The 18,963-nt window shown below is 40.6% G+C and overlaps 1 protein-coding gene across 6 annotated transcripts in view; it reads right to left on the bottom strand.

Annotated features, from left to right (window-relative positions):
- Positions 1-1,104: 1,104 nt before the first annotated feature.
- The window catches only part of MTRR (5-methyltetrahydrofolate-homocysteine methyltransferase reductase), a 33,531-nt gene continuing 15,672 nt past the window's right edge, over positions 1,105-18,963 (bottom strand). For 4 of the 6 annotated variants that reach the window (XM_059694699.1, XM_059694700.1, XM_059694701.1 and 1 more), the window contains exons 6-15: positions 18,042-18,164; positions 16,353-16,506; positions 15,307-15,395; positions 12,157-12,337; positions 9,107-9,149; positions 8,033-8,219; positions 4,331-4,449; positions 3,153-3,245; positions 2,871-3,053; positions 1,105-1,904 (exon numbers count right to left, since the gene is read on the bottom strand). In XM_059694699.1, coding sequence (XP_059550682.1) covers positions 1,760-1,904; positions 2,871-3,053; positions 3,153-3,245; positions 4,331-4,449; positions 8,033-8,219; positions 9,107-9,149; positions 12,157-12,337; positions 15,307-15,395; positions 16,353-16,506; positions 18,042-18,164 — 1,317 coding nt within the window. In that variant the 3' untranslated portion in view covers positions 1,105-1,759. Of the gene's footprint in view, positions 1,905-2,870; positions 3,095-3,152; positions 3,246-4,330; positions 4,450-8,032; positions 8,220-9,106; positions 9,150-12,156; positions 12,338-15,306; positions 15,396-16,352; positions 16,507-18,041; positions 18,165-18,963 lie in introns of those variants that run through there. The other 2 variants (XM_059694705.1, XM_059694706.1) reach the window with 2 other exon arrangements.

The following is an 18,963-nucleotide window of genomic DNA, read 5'->3' as shown; positions in this document are numbered from 1 at the left end:
TTCAGAAAACCCAGACCCAAGTGTGGTGGTGTTGTGAATAGAATTTGAGCCATAAAGACCCACAAGGTTTTCAAGCACTTTTAAGCCAGGTTCCTCATATATTGTGTGTGTGTGTGTGTGTGTGTGTGTGTGTGTGTGTGTAGGGGGTGAAGTTAGGGGGTTTGAGGGGAGGGATAAAAGATGCCTTCTGTGAATGAGTATTGCACTTGTCCTTGGCAATATTTGAACAAAGATCAGTTTTGGTTATATGTATCTGAAAATTGAAATTTAAAAGGGTGAATGCTCAGAAATTAACATATAATTCATACACAGAGAAGTACCATTATGCATTTTCTCTTCAATTTAATGTGATTTTAAAGATGCTGGGCAGTCTGCTTTGCAATAAATGGAGTGGTGATGACACTGGCTGTATCTTCAGTCCCCAAAACAGGTCCTAGCGCACGCTGCCCATGGGAGGACTCAGGAAGGCGCATGCCTACCATGAGTGATCTCTCTGTTTTCCTAGCTGGCGGACTGCTTCGCCAGGGATGCTGTGACCCACGTGGCCAAACTGCAAGTTAAAGGCAACAAAATCTTCCTGACCAATTCCTCTTCAAATTTTGATGAATATCTGACAGTATACTGAAAATACCCTTCAGCAACCTCCATCACCCACGGAGATTCTGAGGCACTATACTAAGTTAAACAATGAAGAAAGAGCATTTTTTTTTTAAATAACAAAAACAGTGAAAAGGAAGGAATGACAGTTATATACAGGACATTCTGTATTCCAGTTTCTGCATTTTAACATAGTGAAGATATAACATGGTAAGAAAATGGTAAAATTTAAACATTTTTTTCTTTCCTTTTCATTAATTTAAGTAGACATTTTAAGCCTAAGATACAGTTTGAGTGATCATGGAGGTAAGTTAAATTCTGTGGAAAAACTACAAAACATGCCAAAAGGAGAAATAAAAAGATTGGGGGGTGGGTGGGAGGGAGGAAAAAGAGGTTGTAGCTTCACTATATGTTTTTGCTCACATCTGTAAATTGAATGCAAATTTTCCTAAATTCTGGAATAGTGATGTTAAAAAGTAACTGAGATAAAGAAATCATATGCCAGAGTAGAATTTCAAAATATATTTTACATTTCTAGGATCACACACAAAAAATTCCCTATAAGCATTACCTTAAAACATTTGTTATCAGAAATATAGTTTTGGGAATGAAAATAAACATTTGATAATGTAATAGAAACATAATCAGATATACTATACATGTGTCATTTTAACACATACTCTTTATGGTACATTTCATATAAGAATGATAAGTTATTTTTACATTATTTATAAAACTGGCAACATGAGTTCCCAGATTTAACTATTTGCCTGGGGGACTCTGGTGCCCACATCCCACATTGGGAAACCACCACATGCACAGATACAGGCTCCCTGCGATCTGGTCAGGTCTCTCTGAAGTTCCCCAGGATGTAGAAGTGGCCCCAGGAGGGAGGTGCTGGGGAGGAGTGAGGGCTGCCCCTCAGCTCAGGGGGCCTACAGGCCACAGGCTGGTTTGGAGAGGGAAGGAGGATTAGGGGTGGATAAGGAAAACTGAACTGGAAGTTAGTTATTCTATTAAGTGATCCACTCCCCACTCTCCCTAAGAAAAGTTAAATTTTTTTTTTTAATTTTAAAAATCGAAAGTCTCAAACTTCAGTGAAGTTGTCTTTTAGTACTTTCAGCCAAAAAAAAAAACCCGTAACTTTCTTCATTTTCTGATTTTATGACCATATATCCTGAAGATAGCGTTTTTCTTCTTTTAAAGTAGCCAAAGTTTTCATTGCTTCCAGTTTATCAACTCCAACCTCTTTGCTTATTATTTCCACAAGGGTATCATTTACATCCCTGGCCATATTCTTAGCATCTCTAGAAAAAAGAAATAATAGTACCAATGTTTAACACAGGAATTTTTACCAAATCTTCCTTAATTCATGAACCTAAGGCGCCCCTATCACTACACTTTAGTCCTCCATTTCTCCAGAAAGAGTCCCCAGATGTCTCCCAGCCCCAGTCCCATCACTCCCCCAACACCAGGCCTTCCCACAGTGACCATTCTAACACGCACTGGTCACAGCTGACACTCCTCTCCTTCAATGTCCGTGTCCTGGGAGCGGCCCAAACCTTAAGTGTCGAAGGACCTTCCCATCTGGCTTCTGCTCACCTCTCATTCCCTCCCCAATTCTCAAGTCACAGAGTGGCACTTGCATCCCAAGGGCAAGATTTTTTACAGGTCTAAGGCTTCATATGTGTGTGTGTGACTATGCACACACACACCCACCCACCCACCCACCCACCCACCCACCCACCCACCCACCCACACGCACTGGCAGACCCACTTACTGAGAACGTCCATGTGCCTGGCCCTTCTCTCAATGCTTTGACGTGTCTCAGCTCTGTTCATTTACAGGAAGAGTGAGGTGCCCCCTCCCCAATGCCCTGCAGTCCCCTGCAGAGCATTTGCTATATTGCAGGCATCTGGTCACCTGCTCCCCACCCAGGGAATGCCCTGTCTGGTGGCAGGGAGTGTATCTCATTTATCTTCATACCTCTCATCATCTGAACAATGCCAAATACTCAGTAGGCACTTGAATATTTGTTAAATGAAAGAAGTGTTGGACAGGACACTAGCACTTCAGAAACTGAATCTGACCTGCCCCTTACAGTAAAATATATGTTAAAGTCATTTCAGAACTTATATTTCTCTTCCTGTACTTAAGCATCTAATCTCTCCTCCCTCCGTGTCTGGGTTATTACCCGATTGGTGCCTTGCTCCTTTAGTAAATATCACTGCCTGCCTCCCCTACCTGGCACCTGAGCATGAGGGCTGCTTACCCACACACGTAAATGTAACCGTTCTCATGAAGGAGGAGCCTTGCCACCTGCTTGCTGTGAAGCTGGATGTTGTCCTGCACATACTTCACTGGGGCTTGCTCCTCCCCGGCAGGAGAGTCTCTTGAGAAGGAAACCTTCAGGTGAGTTAGGATTCCATGCTTATGGAAATGTCTGAGCTCTTCTCTGAAATACACCGGAAGGTTTGTGATTTAAGGTTGAAAAGTCTGCAATGGGAATCGCACCCCTGTGGTTGAGGCAGACAATACTAGAGTTGTAGAGTACCTGAATAAGTAATCCCTCTCCTGATGTCTACAGCCAAAAAACAACCACATCGCCCCATAGTGTCCGTCTGGATGCTGTTCTTGGAGTTTCTCTCTACGTGAAAGAGAAAGGTGAGATGTTTAACTTAAGGAATATGTATATACAACCAATCTCTCTGTTTGGCTAGGAAATTCCACCAGCCAACCCAGAACTGTCCGTAAACTCTACCTTTGAAGTCTCTGGAAGTTCACTCACTGAAATAACATTTTAACATTTTACTCTCCTCAGGGCACCTCGGCCCTGCAGCAGACACTGCAATGAGTCAGCGTCTCTGAGCTGTAGACACCTAGGAGCTCTACAGGACATCTTGGTAACACGGAAAATGCAACCACCACATTGTAAACTTAGACTGACTTCTACATTCAATATTAATGTCAATCGTATGAACAAAATGAACACTTAGTTAATACACTGGAAAGCGGCACAGGGCTTCGAAAGGAAGAACGCTCTGTTGTGGAGCGTCAGAAATGCCGGGCACACCAATGAGACATGCCGAGTGTGTCTGCCATCACTCTTCCGCTTTCTTAAGGTAAAAGAGTAAAATGACAGCAAGATTATGTCCAGATTATGTCCAAATTGCATTACTCTCGTATCTGGGGAACAGTACATAAAAGCTGTTTATTATTTTACACATGGGGAGAGAAACACATTTTATTTATTTTATTTCAAACAAACAATTCTGTTCTCAGAAAAAATTATATCCATTAGTATCATCCATTGAATATTATAGATGTTTGAGGCTTAACTTTGAAACTTCTGGTGTAATTGGTGCTGTCACCACCAATTTTATCTACTTAATAGATGGGACAGCCTGCACAGCATCACAGCATGAAGCTCTGCTGGAAACGCTGTCTCCAGCAGCGAGTGCCCCCCAGGGAGAAAAGGAAAGTGCTGCAGTGAGAAGGGAAGCTCCGGCACAAAGTGAATCTCCAGAAGACAGCATCTTTACTTTTCCCATGGTGACAAATTGTTATGCTATCACACATTTGATTATAAATTTTTCAAATAAAAACTTTATAAGCAAAATCCAATACTATCCTAAAAACCAAGGGAGAAACAAAAATGCTCTCTGTTCTATTCCCACCCAGGACCACACGGCATCCATGTGCTCATGTGCTCACCAGCCAGACAGCGCTTACCTATGCTGCAGGAAACCAATGAAGGGCGCTACGCCAGTTCCCGGACCCACCATGATGATGGGGACGGAGGGGTCATTTGGCAAGTGGAAAGAGTTTGCTGTGCGAGGAGAGATGAATATCTGCAACAGTAACCCAACAGTCATAAGTATGAAAGAAAACCTAGACAAATCCTATAACCGACATGATATTTGCTAAAGAAAGGAGAAAGTGCAAATTCCCCTAAAAGAAACATCATAAAATTAAACAGCAGCATTACATCTTACTGAAACCACAAACATATTGGTCACTACAGAGAAATAAGCCTGTCTTACACATTTTTATTTTCCATCCACATCTATGGTATTTTAAAAATGATAGGCATGATATTTCTGAGGTAGAACATGACTTATATAATCTTTTTCTAGTTCCATGAATAAGATCTGTTTCCTAGCATGCAACCTATTACATGCATTTTGGAGATAAGCAGAAACAATGAAGACACGACTCTTCAAGTTTGCACACACAACATTAATATTAAGATGGGGTGAAAAGTTTTAAGTGAAAATTAAGGAACTAAAGGGGAAAGTAAGAGCTTGCTCTGAAGATTTAGAGATTGTGCTATGGTATGCTGGGTCCAATGTTACTAGTGTTTGTGCAAAACTAAAAGAATAAGTGATGGAGACAGATAAAATCTTTTCACTATTTTTCTTCTAAATCATGTGCTGGGGCGCTTACAAGGTAATCAGTTCTTTCCAGGTTCACTTTGCCACATGCCCAAGTTATGCTGGGTGAACACTAAGAGTTAAAAACATAGGAATCCACTCTATAGTCCAAGCTTACTGTATATATTTCAACCTTGAATTCAAGGAAAATCATATGAAATTCATCGACAGGACTTACTTTTTAAGAGAAGAATTGGCAGAGCTGTGTCAAATCATTGTTCTCATTTTGGAATGAGACTGTAATTAATATCACCTTAGTCCACGGGTCCTCAAACTTTTTAAAGAGGGGGCCAGTTCACTGTCCCTCAGACCGTTGGAGGGCCGGACTATAGTTTAAAAAAAAACTATGAACAAATTCCTATGCACACTGCACATATCTTATTTTGAAGTAAAAAAACAAAACAGGAACAAATACAATATTTGTATTTGCATGTGGCCCGCAGGCCGTAGTTTGAAGACCCCTCAAATGAGTCTATTCATTTGATTCATTCAACAATTTTATTGAAGGTACTCAGTATGAAAAGTATGAGGAATAGAGAAATGCCGGGAGCCGGTCCATCCTTGCTGTTTCAAGGGACCTGGCATATATGGCATATGGTTCTTAATATGTTTGCTCACCTTCTTGGCGCTGTGTTTTAACCAAGGTCACCTCTCCGAGAAAGGTTGACTCCCCTGAAGTTAGGGAGGGAATAAAACCCCTCAACTAAGTGCCAGGCGGGTAATTAATCACTTTAACTATGCACAATCATGCTTAAGCTACATAATCTTTACTCCCTGGAATGGAGATAAGAAACACCCTAACCTTTGTAATAGAGATTGATAGGATTGAATCAACTGGTATAAATACAGATGTAACTAGACAGCAAGACACAGAACTCATGAGACAGAATTCAGAAGACAGAACCTACACGGAGCCTGGAGACAGAAGAACTTCACTGGAGAGAACATGGCAATAGATCCTGGACTGAACCTGACTATAGAACATGGCAAGAGAACCTGACTAGAACCTGGTGACTGAACCTGGCTGGAGATGTGAAGCAGAACCTCTCTGGAGATCAAGACCAGAACTTGGCTGGAGATCCTGGCTAGGCTGCTGACCAACTGAACACTGTCTCCATGTCATTCCTTCTTCGCCGACTCCGTCTACGCCTTTGGGAACCCCTGGACCCGCTGGGGCTGGACCCCGGCAGAGAAAGGAGCAAAACCAAATCCATCTTCATGGGACTCACATTCTAGTGGGTGGAAAAGACAATCAACAAACACATATCCCTAGAATGAGTCATTAAGTCTCACAAAACAAAATAAGGCGGACATGATGGGCATGGCAGGGATGGCTAGTGAGAGCCTGCTCTCTATGTTCTAGGTGCTGCGAGGAGACCAGAGCAGCAGCCGGCTCTTGCTGCAGTAAGTCTCAGAGGGTCCATAGCACCACACACTCTGGCTCTCTTTAAAGGCTGCAGGTAGGCTCTGCTACCTGGATCTCTTTCACTTGGGATCTTGCCCAAGGAGCAGGCCTGGACAATCCTGTCCTTACGTCAGAGGGAAGACTGAGGGAAGAAGTCACACCACACCACCAGGTCCTGCTCGGATATGGCAGAGGTTAAACATTAATGGGCGGGTGGGCAGGAATAACTGTGAACAGTTGTATCACCTACCAGCGGGGGGAGGGTCATGCCCTTAACATTCTCCACACTTCCTAATAGCATATGGTATACTAAGCACCATGAAACTTAGTGTTAAATTATATCCTTTCTACTTGCACCTCTGGCGTCTGCATACTGGGTAGTCAATAAAAATCTTTTAAAGTAGGGAAAGACAGAGGGGGAAAAGGGCAGGAGGAAAGAAAGAATAGGGGAAAGGCACCCCTGATGAGTGTTTGTGATACATAATGGATATATTTTATTTTTTAACTCTTTGGAGATTATCAGCTATTTTTTATATGATCATGAAGTGACATAATACTTTGACATTAGTACTATTTTTCTTCAAAAAAGGAATTTTCTCAGGTTCTCAATATTTTGTTGTGACATAATAAATATAGGAGTTTGGAGGGGGGAGGAGAGGAACAGATGGAGACAGACAGATAGACAGACACACATGAGTAAAGCACTTCTGTTTCAGGCAGCAGACTGAGAAAATACTAAGTTAAAGGGCAATTTCAACCAGCAGGCTTCTTGTAGGCACTATCAAGTATATACCAGAGGTCTTAATTCCCTAAGGGCTGTCTGTGACCTTTTCAACTCCAATAACGTAGTAACCACCAGTCATAAGATAATGCTACAAATGACACAGCCATTTCTTCAATGCCATGGAGAAAGAAGACTTTACAATAAAGCCTGAAGTTTTTTTGTTTTGTTTTTTAAATTTCAGTCTTCCTTATGGACTTGGAGGGACAACTTTAAATTGCTGCCTATGCATGTGGTCTTGAATGAGATTCTGCTGAGTGCTATATCAAAATATAAAAGATGTCACTACATCTAGATAGAAATATGTCCAGTTTGTTTCTAATAAATCAAATAAAATTTTCCTCTATGGGTTTTAAAAGTGATCCTCCACAGTTTCCTCACTAACAGCACTAATTCCAAATCTACACACCACGGCTGACAAAAAGGTAGGGGCAGGGGCAAGTGAAACTCCTACCACCCAGACTGAAGGACATAAAATCAGTCTCTGTCAATTGAGGAATTATTTTAGGAATTATTATTCCTAAAAGGAATTATCTGGGACACAGGATACAGCCTAAACATAAAATGAGGCTGTTTTTAATATTCACCTGACTCATCCTGTGCCAATCTACCAAGAATATTCACAGAAGTCTTCTATGAATATGACAAGGAAAGAGAAAGACTGTATCATATAAAATTCATGCTTACACATTTATGAAATGCATGGACCACTTAACAGGGAGTGAAAGCAATGTTTTCCAACAGCGATTTAAAAATTCAAGTATGGCATAATCTAATGGATAATGCAGGGAGACGACATGTCACACTCCTAGCACCTGTGGAGTGACGGCTTTCCCGCCGTCTGCATGGGATGCATGCCTGTTCGGCTGAAGAACTGATTCAACCAACGTGGCCAGCCAGCCTGTGCACACGCCTCGCCGCAGAACCACGGGTGTGGTGTTGGACAGAAACTCCACGATGTTGAAAACAAAGTGAAGCTTCCCTGGGTGAGACAGACTTGAGCTGCAAAGACACACACATTTTTAAACACTGTTAAGACTAAAACATTCAGGCCAAACTAAGTTGTTTTTTTTTAAAAAATATATTTTATTGATTTTTTACAGAGAGGAAGGCAGAGGGATAGAGAGTTAGAAACATTGATGAGAGAGAAACTTCCATCAGCTGCCTCCTGCATACCCGCTACTGGGGATGTGCCCACAACCAAGGTACACGCCCTTGACCGGAATTGAACCTGGGACCCTTCAGTCCTCAGGCCGACACTCTACCCACTGAGCCAAACCGGTTAGAGCCTAAGCTTTTTTTATTGCAGTGAGAACACAGGGAGGGGCAAAGTAGGTTTAGTTGTGAGTACAAGAAACAGAATTATTTTTGTGTTATTACTGATAAGTTATTGTATTATTTCCGTATGAACAACTGTAAACCTACTTTTGCTCCTCCCTGTATTCCCTTGAGCGCGAATGTACCTTCTGACTCCTCAGAGAGAAGAATTCTGTTGCTACTTAAAAGCCTCCCCCACCCCCACATTTTGTGATAACATTCTGGGAAGTTTCTAATAACCTGTTTGCCTTCAAGACTAGATAAGAATCATACACTTTTCACGCTCCTCCCCACCCTTATCCACTGAACCATGAAGGCCACTGGGCACACAACAACGGTGGCAGGAGGAGGACCTAGAGAAGTGGGAGCATGGCCCCACTGAAGAGCCCCTACTCTGTGACCTCGGGGAGGATGGGAGACTTGACACTGGTCAGCTTCACGCCTCGTTATGCCTGCTATTGTCACCACAATCGGGTAAGATTTCACTGAATAAATGCGAAGGATTTGGAAGTTGGACTTCCATAACATTTTGGGAGGAAGATACTATATATCATGTTAATAAATATCAGTACCTTGCACATGAATATGGTCTGGGCTGGAGCTTAGGAAGGTGTTCTAGAAAAAAAGAAAAATAAGCAATCATTAATTCACAGCTACTGAAAATAAATGCTACATAAGGGATAAAAAAATTCAAGTTCTCATTTGATTTTTATTTTATTTAGAATATTAAAAATAATTTGTTTTAGCCCTAGCCAGTTTGGTTCAGTGGATAGAGCATCAGCCTGAGGACTGAAGGGTCCCAGGTTCAATTCCGGTCAAGGGCACATGCCCGAGTTGTGGGCTTGATCCCCAGTGGAGGACTGTGAAAGGCAGCCGGTCAGTGATTCTCTCTCATCATTGATGTTTCTCTCTCTCTCTCTCTCTCTCTCTCCCTTCCTCTCTGAAATCAATAAAAATATATTAAAAAAAGTTTTAGTTTTAAATAATATTTTAAGCACATGTAAATGCACAATGTAAAATACTATTGAAAGGAAAAAAAAAGAAACAATAAAATACTATTGAATACTTTTCTCCAATTCCTAAAGTAAACCAGATTTACTGTATTTTCTCAATCTGAAATCAGTATTTCTACCTAAGGGCTGATTTCTAAAACTAAAGGATGTTACAGAATAGGGTCCATGAGTGCAGGTAAGGGTCAAGGAACCCATTAAATTTTCTGAGTGTATGTGTGCAGCTTTCTGAGGGGAGTGTTCAGAGTTTTCAGATTTGAAGTAAGATCATGACCCCAGAAAGATTAAAGACCACTATTTTACAAATTATGGGAACTACTGAGGCTTAAAATATTTTTCCTTCTTATATTTACATGATAGTAAAAGAAACAAAACAAAGGGGAGGGTGGGATAGGCACTTCATATCAGGTTATCCAGAAACATAGTGGTTTCAAGATACATAGGCACTCTTAAAGAAGGTTAAGAAATCAGTATTTGAATATCTAATCATGTGCTAACAAGCTTTGGAATTTTTCAATTTTATCTTTGTAATAACTTTCAAAGTCATATTGGTAATAGTAAAAATTTTCAATGTCATATTTGTTATAGTTACTTAGCAAACATTTGGAAAGACCTTTCTAAAATGGCTTAGTTTTAAGAAATATAAAAAGGTTTCATACAGGGCTCAAATTTTTTATATAACTACTAGAGACCCGGTGCACAAAATTTGTGCACTGGGGGGTTGGGGTGGGGGAGGGGTGGGGGTTGGTGTCCCTCAGCCCGACCTGTGCCTTCTTCTGTGAGGAGCAGGCCTAAGCAGTCAGTTGGACATCCTCAGTGCTACTGAGAAGGTGGGAGAGGCTCCCGACAGCACAGCTGCACTCACCAGCCATGAGCCCAGCTTCTGGCTGAGCAGCACTTCCCCTGTGGGAGCACACTGATCACCAGGGGGCAGCTCCTGCGTTGAGCGTTTGACCCCTTGTGGTCAGTGTGCATCATACCAACCAGTCGTTCCAGGGTTGGGCCGAAACTGGCTCTCTGACATCCCCCGAGGGCTTCTGGATTGCAAGAGGGCACAGGCCAGGCCGAGGGACCCCACCGGTGCATGATCAGGGCTGTGGAGGGATATGGGAGGTGGACAGCTGGGGAGGGACCGCGGGAGGGCTCCAGGGCATGTCTGGCCCATCTCGCTCAGTTCTGATCAGCTGGACCCTAGCAACAAGCTAACCTACTGGTCAAAGCATCTGCCCCCTGGTGGTTAGTGCACATCCTAGCGACTGGTCGACCGGTCAACTGTTTGCCCCTTGGTGGTCAGTGCATGTCATAGCGAGCGGTTGAGTGGCCTTAGCATATCATTAACATATTCCGCTTTGATTGGTTGAACGGCTGACAGGACAGTTAGCATATTAGGCTTTTATTAATAAGGTGTAATAAATGATATATAAAAGTTTTAAAAGGTAGTTGGAAATCCATAAAAAGAAATACACTTTACTATGATTGAGAGTTTCCCAAGACTTCATATGACTTCCCTGCACGTGTTCTGAATGTTACCCCAAGCCCTCTATTAGCCTAAAAAAACGCAAATAAAAAGGCGGGAGTATTTGTGTGAACACAGAGAAGTAGGGAAGAGCAGCCTCATTTGGTAACACTTTTGAGGAGGAGGAAAGAGATCAAAATACTAAGAAATATAAGGAACAAGAAAGCTGGGCTGACTTGTACAGGAGAGGGTCCTTAAATGTACTGGCATCAAAAGGCACCTTGCTGGCCCAACAATAAAAAGTACAATACACGTTTCCTGCCACCAAAGATAAATGCAAATTTTGGGGATTTTATACGTATCACTACAGGTACAGAGAGCAGATGACAAAATTGTAAGCGTAGGGAAATAAGAGTCACCGAGACTCCACTGAAAGTCCCTTCCTCCCCTGGACCAGGTCCTCAGAGAGAATCTTCTGTGGAGTTTGAGAACCCCAATAGACGGTATCAACAAAAAACAGGACCAACTTACATGTGAATATTCTGTGACAGGTCTCCCCCAGCTTAACACCTAGAAACACCCTAAATAATGCCCCTTGTACTGGGAGGACATGATGAGTCCGCCCTTTGCTCTTAAAGAACCCTAAATCTGGACTTGCCCACAAAATGTTTCCTTCTGCTTCCTGCACACAAAGCACTTCCTGCACACTTCACCAACCGCCATCAATTAAATATAATGTTCATTATTTTTTTAAATCATTTTTTTCTTAGAAAGCTCGTTTTTAGATAAAATTTAGAAAAATGCTTTCTGAAAAACAGTAAAATAAAAATACACCGAATGCTGAGCAAAAAAGATTTAGGGGATGTCTATAATACTGACAATAATAAAAAAGAGAGGCTATATTAAGAGAGAAAATGATGGTGACAACAGAAGAAAAAAGGAAAGAAAAAAGCTTGGGAGAGGGATACTTTCTGACTTCTAGAAGGCAGTTCTGATGTCACGGCGCCTGGAAGACAAACTGTAAGATGTTTACCTCCTGCTCACAGATCATTCAGACGTGTCCCGCATGGAATTCAAAGAGCCACATGCCAGCAGCCATTGTTCTTTAGCACCAAGTGCTGCCCTGGAGCTCAGGGCCATGACTGTGACCACTCACCGAGTAGGAGGCTGAGCGGAGGCTGGCAGGACGGGAAGGCGAGCAGGAGATCTAACAAGTTGGCACAGGCATCCCTCACAAAACGGTTATAATCGGCCGCTCCCTGTCGGCTGCACAGCTCCTGCAGCCTTCGCTTTTCCGCACCATCACTGGTACAGTCCACAAGGGCTCGCAGAAATGCCTGTGACCCAAGCAAAGGAAGCAGACTTAAATTTCCACGTGCTCTGGGGTTATGGCTATTAGACTGTCTGTTAGCATCTACCTGGGAATGTGCCCGATTATCCAAGGAAAAGTGAGAGAGCCACTTACAAGTGTGGTCAGAAAAAGAAAATTTACTTTGCTTATTTGCTTTGTCAGCCTGTTAAGAAAACCCACGTTTATGTTCTATTTTTGTTTACCTTTCTTATGTCCTAAACTGACCTCCTCAGTCAAAAGTATGATCTCAAATTACATGTCAGGTGTATCTGAGTAAAAATGACCAAGAAGTTTCATAACTCAACATTTTGTCTCAGTACGCAACACTGTTCTTGTCTTAGCTGATGATGACAACCTAGACTTCTACATTTATTTGGCAACTGTTAAGTGCTTTTGATGTGATAGGCACTGGGACAAAATGACACCTATCTAGCCCGGAAGGGTTCACAGCTAGTGAGAGCAACAGAAGTCAAGGAGTAATTAGCGTGCAAGAGGCTACCTCCCCCAAAGGGGCACACACAGGATGTTAGGACTTCACAGAATGCAAGCCTGAGCTGAAGGCTGGCCACATGAAACCAGGGGAGTGAAGAAAGCTAAACAGATGGCATGGCTACATGAAGGCACGGGACCACGTGCAGTTCAATCTGGGTGCAGAGGAATGTGGACATGAGGCTGAAGAGACAGAGGGTGAGAACATCCAACGCCCTGCAGTATGTGGACACTTAGTCACTCAGATTCATTGTAGAAAGAGGAAAATATGAACAAATAAAGCAAAACAAAGTCTTGAAGCCAAAGTCCAAACACTTGGGCAAAGGACCTAATATGCTAATAACAACTTACGATTCCAACGCACAATTCCAAGCTTATCCATTCAATGGCAAATACAGCTCTTACTACTCAAGGTTATTTAGGATGAAGGCACTTCAGCAAGTTATTTGCATCAAATCCTATCTGAAATGCTAATGGATGCTGCTACTTTTTATTCCACGGTTCAGACATTGTGTGTCCTGGACTCCCTCAACAGGGTAGACTAGATTGCTGCTCTTGTGGGGTCACGGGTTTCCACGGGCTCAGTTATGAACTTGCCTAAATGATCCAGAGACTAACACATCACATGGCTTTCTCAAAGTGCCAGACACAATGCCAATCACACAACAAGCACTCGGGAAATGCAGTAGAATGAATAAACATCCAAGACTCTGGAGGAATCTATGGTAAGGTAATAACATTTACCTGTAACACTTTGCATCAATTTCTCAAATCAATGAAATTCCTAAATTACAGCAAAACAATGGCAATTGTAAATCCTTTAAGTTATTTTTCACTTTAGAATTATAAAAACTTTATTGGCACTAAAATAGGATATACTGCACTGTTTGTAGAAAATAAGCTGACAAACATTAGTAAAATTTAAAATATAAGTATTTTTAAAGTAGCAATTCTACTCCAAAAAATTTGTGTAAAATAATATTTCAAACAGGTGGCAAAGATGAATATAGTGAAAGAATGTTCACCGGGGTTTTTAAAAATATATATATTTTTATTGATTTCAGAGAGGAAGGGAGAGGGAGAGAGAGATAGAAACATTAATGATGAGAGAGAATCATTGATCGGCTGCCTCCTGCACACTCCTTACTGGGGATAGAGCCTGCAACCCGGACATGTGCCCTTGACTGGAATCCAACCTGGGACCCTTCAGTTGGCAGGCCGATGCTTTATTCACTGAGCCAAACCAACTAGGGCCACCTGGTTTGTTTGTTTTTAATAGTGAAAAACTGGAAAGAACCAACTGCCCATGATTAAGTCAGTAATTTAATTATGGTGCATCCATGTCATCTGTTATTTTATCTCTAATAATCTTTCCATGTTATGGTGTACAAACTCCTGATTTCTTTTTAGATAAAAAACCGCACGTTACAGAATGGTATGTATACTATAGGACCTAATTTTTTTTTTCAATAAAACAAAATTCAAGCATTAACTCTGAGGATTTGATTATAAGGGACTTTTGCTTCCTGAGCTAGCTATTTTTGTATCTTGAATGTTTACAATGAGCATATTACTTTTGTAGTAAGAAAAAATATATATATAAAGGCTTACATACTTTATGAAATTCTAAAGCTTTCAGCACAGTGAATCCTAAATTTGCTCATATCATGTCAAGGATTATACCTTTCTCTAGAGTAGCTTGCTTCCCAAAGGTGACAAATGCAATAAACACATTAATAAAACAGAATAAAAACTGCACCATTAGCCTAATAACAGCACTGTTTATGCTCACTGGTCATACCAGTTTGGCAAAGCACAGGCTGTAAAATTTTACTCCTTAACATCATTTGAGGGAAATGGTTAGAAGAAAACTGTTACAACATTTTTTAAAAATATAGCTCTGGGCCTAACACTGACATCTAGTGGATAGTTCTATCTCCAAATTCATCTAAATATCAATGTAGCCTACCAAAACCTTTCAATACTTCCTGAAGAATTCTGACTTAACAATAAATATATCCATAGTTTTACATAAAAGGAAGCTTAACAACATTAATTAGGTGACAACTGGGGTGGGGGAGGGGGAGCTTACACTCTCCTAAGTTTCTTGCCCTCTTTAGAGAGACAAGCTGTCAATGTGAAGTTGGATAACACAAGATCATCATCTAGGGTCACTTTCATCACTAATGTGCTACATCAAGTTAATGTCCAGTAAAAGACTAACAAAAAACTCTATATAACAAGTCTTGTTTCAATAGAAAACATAAAATTTAAATGTAATCACAATATAAAAATATTTGCCTATGACAACTGTAAAGATTCTACACACCTTTGGGAATTAATTTTGAAAGCATGCTGTGAAGATCCTATTTTCTAAGCCTTCAAAGGGCAGTTACCAGGTCTATTTAATAAACCACAGAGCTAAGCATATTTGTAAACAGTTCCCCAAAGAAGAAAGAAAAGTACCTTTTTAGGGACTGCTCGTATTTCGAGGCACCAGGTAAGAATGAACTGGAGAGAACATCTCTCGGGTATATGCTGGGGCAAGGCTGCTCCTTTTCAGGGAGACAGGAAGGCATTCGTGACACAGAAAATAAACAGTAAAATGTTTTGCATTTCTAAAAACATAAGTAACAGTAATGCCTTACATTATAGTGTTACAGTAGGATTTGCGACATTGTTTATTCAGTCAAAAAATTTCCCCAAAATAAATACAGCAGAAAAACGTACCTTACCAAAAAAAATAAAAGAATTACAAATTCAATAGCTATCACGACCAAATCTAGGTATGCCAAATAAAAAAGGAAAGAAAATTACCCAAAACCAAGGAACAGAAAGCTAACTGTGGCAGTGGTCTGTTAACATGGTGTGTGATTCTCAAAAAGAATGGTAGAATTGACTGAGCTCAAGTTCAAGACTAAGAAATAACAACAACAAAAATAACTTCCTTTAATTATGAATAAAAGCAATTATTTATATTAAATAATATGCCATGATAAACATAATAGGAAAACAATTTTTTTTAAAAAGTTCATATAATAAAGAAGTTTTTCTTGTATGACATTTTAATATGTGAACTTAGAAACAAAATGATGTTTATTTATTTATTTTTTATAGCAAAGGTGGAAATTTATTAAAGAACAAGTACAGACTCCCACGTAGGGAGGGGGAAGAGTCCCACAGAACGAACTCCCACGTGGGGAGGGGGAAAGGGTCCCCAAAATAATGTTTATTGCAAAAAGCAAACCAACAAATCAGCCCAACTAACCAACCTGCTTCTCTAAGACCAGTTACATCCCCTTTTAACGTTGGTAAGTGTCCAATAAGCATAAAACGCACCATCATCTCACTCTGTAACTGACGTGAAGGTCAAGAATCCCGTGACACCAGCCAGGGCCTGGCATGTGGCTGACCCTCTGGTGCTGAATGGGAGCCTGGGAGAGGTGCACTTGCATTTGCCACCTCTGATTTGTTGGCCCAAGGACACCTGAAGAAAGAGATCAGGGACATACCTTTCTTCTTGGTGTCAGCCTTAATTTTCAAGAGGACAAGGTGTTCCCTTTGGTCTGTGAGCTGCAATCTTTGGAGGAGGCTTTGTACCTCAGAGTCACTGTTGGGACAGATCAAGTTGAAGGCATCCCCAGGCTGGTAGGAAAAATCTGTTTTCTAGAGAAGAACCAACAAAAAAATCTCAAATTAATTAAAGATTTCAGTTATGCACAACAAAATCATAGTTTTATTATAATGACCATTTTAATACATAAAGTAGAAAAAAATGATTCTAATTGTAAAAAAGCTAACAAGACCAATAAACTGAAGGAACATACTTTATCAGGAGTTATTTTAAAAATGAAATTCCACATTTATCCAATATTTTGCTTTATATCATTGAGTATTTACAGAATAAAAATGAAGAACTTCCTCATTTTCTAAAGAGTAAGGGACCTCAGTAAGTTAGTAATCCATGTATAAAAACTCTCCTATGAAAACATACACACATATATACACAGGCACACACACACATTATGAACAAAAGAAACTATTCCAGGCTGTCTGTATTAGTTTTCAATTTCCTTCTGTTACTCTTTTCCTTTGGGGAGAAATAGAGTGGGAGAGAACACTATTCTATCCTTCACTAGTTGACAATGTTATACCATCTGGCTGTGAACACACATAGGCTGGAGAGGAGCCACTTCCCACTGCCTGTCTATTACACAGGCCAGGGTCCTGCAAGGGGCCTCTGACCACACAGGCTCACACCCTTAGCCTGCGAGAGAGACAGACTGGACCCACCAATTGGCCAACTCTTTATGAGGACAAAAGTGTAGAACAGCAGAATATTCTTAATATTCCACGTTGTTAAATATTCTGTACACATCAAAACGTTTTATTTGATGAGTACAGAATATTTAACAACATGGAATATTAATAACTTTCAAAACAAATAAATAAGCAAAAATTTGATGCCTGTTGTATTTCTTTTTTACTATTAGGGAACTCAATGAAATCTACGTAAGTCTGGATACACCCTAATTTTTCTGAAATCACAACCCACTGCACTTCCCAGGACCTTCATCAAAACAGAGGTTTGAGTTATAAGACTGGAAGAAGTACTCAGGTATTGAGGTCTCAGGATTATCCATCAGTTTCTTGAGTAATGGATTGGGGGATCATTGAAGAGGGGCTTGTGGATGGAGTTCAGAGATAAAGTACATGTTGCTTCCTGAAACTGCAGAAAATATTTATTTAATCATTTCTCTGGAAAGGGGGTCAGTGATTGTTTTTTTTCTTCAGATTCTCAAAGGAATGAAAATTAGTACTGAAAAATGAACTTTTCTATGACTGTATAGTCTGAACTCTATTTCCAGCTAGCTGGCTGATCTCAGGTAATAATCAGCTTTCTTTCAGGCTCTTCTCATATGGAAAATACTGTTGTGATTCCATGATTCTTTCTTGGCTTAATGTGTAAGGCAGCAACACTATTCCCAATCTGATTCCCCTCCAGAGGCACTGCTCACTTTAGGCCCTCCCAGAGTGAGGAGAAAACAGGTGTGAGTGGGAAGAAGTATGATGGGTTAAGGATAAAAGGCAGGTGTCCTGTCAGACTCACTCTTCCTGAGTGTACATTCTAGAACACCACACAAGTCTCTCTGCGCTTCTTGACAACATAACTGTGCTGAGAAATAAATTCTGCAACTTACTGAAATGTCCAATTCTACTAGAAGAGTGGTTTTTATGGCATCATTTGTAGTCAGCTGAACTGCCTTTGAAACTGGAACTTGAAAAACTGGATCCACTGAAGTCACAGATTCTTGGCTTTCCTCCTTGAGAAACAAATGTGATAAAATATGACTAAATGCAATTTTCAATAATACCACTGCTTCACTTTGTGACTAGGTGAGATCTATAGGATCTTATAAAGTATCCAGGCTATTTACGTATTCTTCTTTGAGGTAAGTGACTACACACAGATGCTCCTCCATCTTTCAGAAGAGAAGCTCACCTATACTTTAAGTGCCTTGTCTGTTAGACTTTAGAATTTCTGAGATATGGATACCAGATACTAGCATCCTCATGTAAATGTCCAATAGTCTTCCTAATAAGCTATGCAGAAGGAAACGGCATGCATGCATATTTTAGGGAGGTGATTCTGAAGGAAAGGACAGATGTTTAAGACAGGAAGATGTCTGTCTGGATGGTCAAAAGAACCCTCAGTTGTGGGCAATGATGTTTAACAGAGCTTTCTCGATAACAAGAATGTTCCCTACTAGCCAATAAGGAGCGCTAGTCCCATGTGCCCACTGAACACTGGAAATACGGCTAGTGTGATTAAGAAACTGGATTCTTTATTTTATTTAATTTTCAAGAATTTACATTTAAGTGGCCACACATGCTAGTGGTGCTTGTATTAGACAGCACAGATCCTGGGAAACTATAAAGAAATCCAATTCTGTACCATCTTTACACCTTTTCCAACTTGATGTTTCCAAGTCCTAATTAAAACAACAACAAATAATCTAATAAAAATTAGGCAAAGGACCTTAATTGACATATCTCCAAAGAGGACATACAGATGGCCAATAGACATATGAAAAGATGCTCAATGTCACTAATCATCAAAAA

The sequence above is a fragment of the Myotis daubentonii genome, chromosome 4 (genome assembly GCF_963259705.1).
Source record: "Myotis daubentonii chromosome 4, mMyoDau2.1, whole genome shotgun sequence".
In the NCBI taxonomy this organism is placed as follows: domain Eukaryota; kingdom Metazoa; phylum Chordata; class Mammalia; order Chiroptera; family Vespertilionidae; genus Myotis; species Myotis daubentonii.
This window is presented reverse-complemented; position numbering and strand designations above follow the sequence as displayed.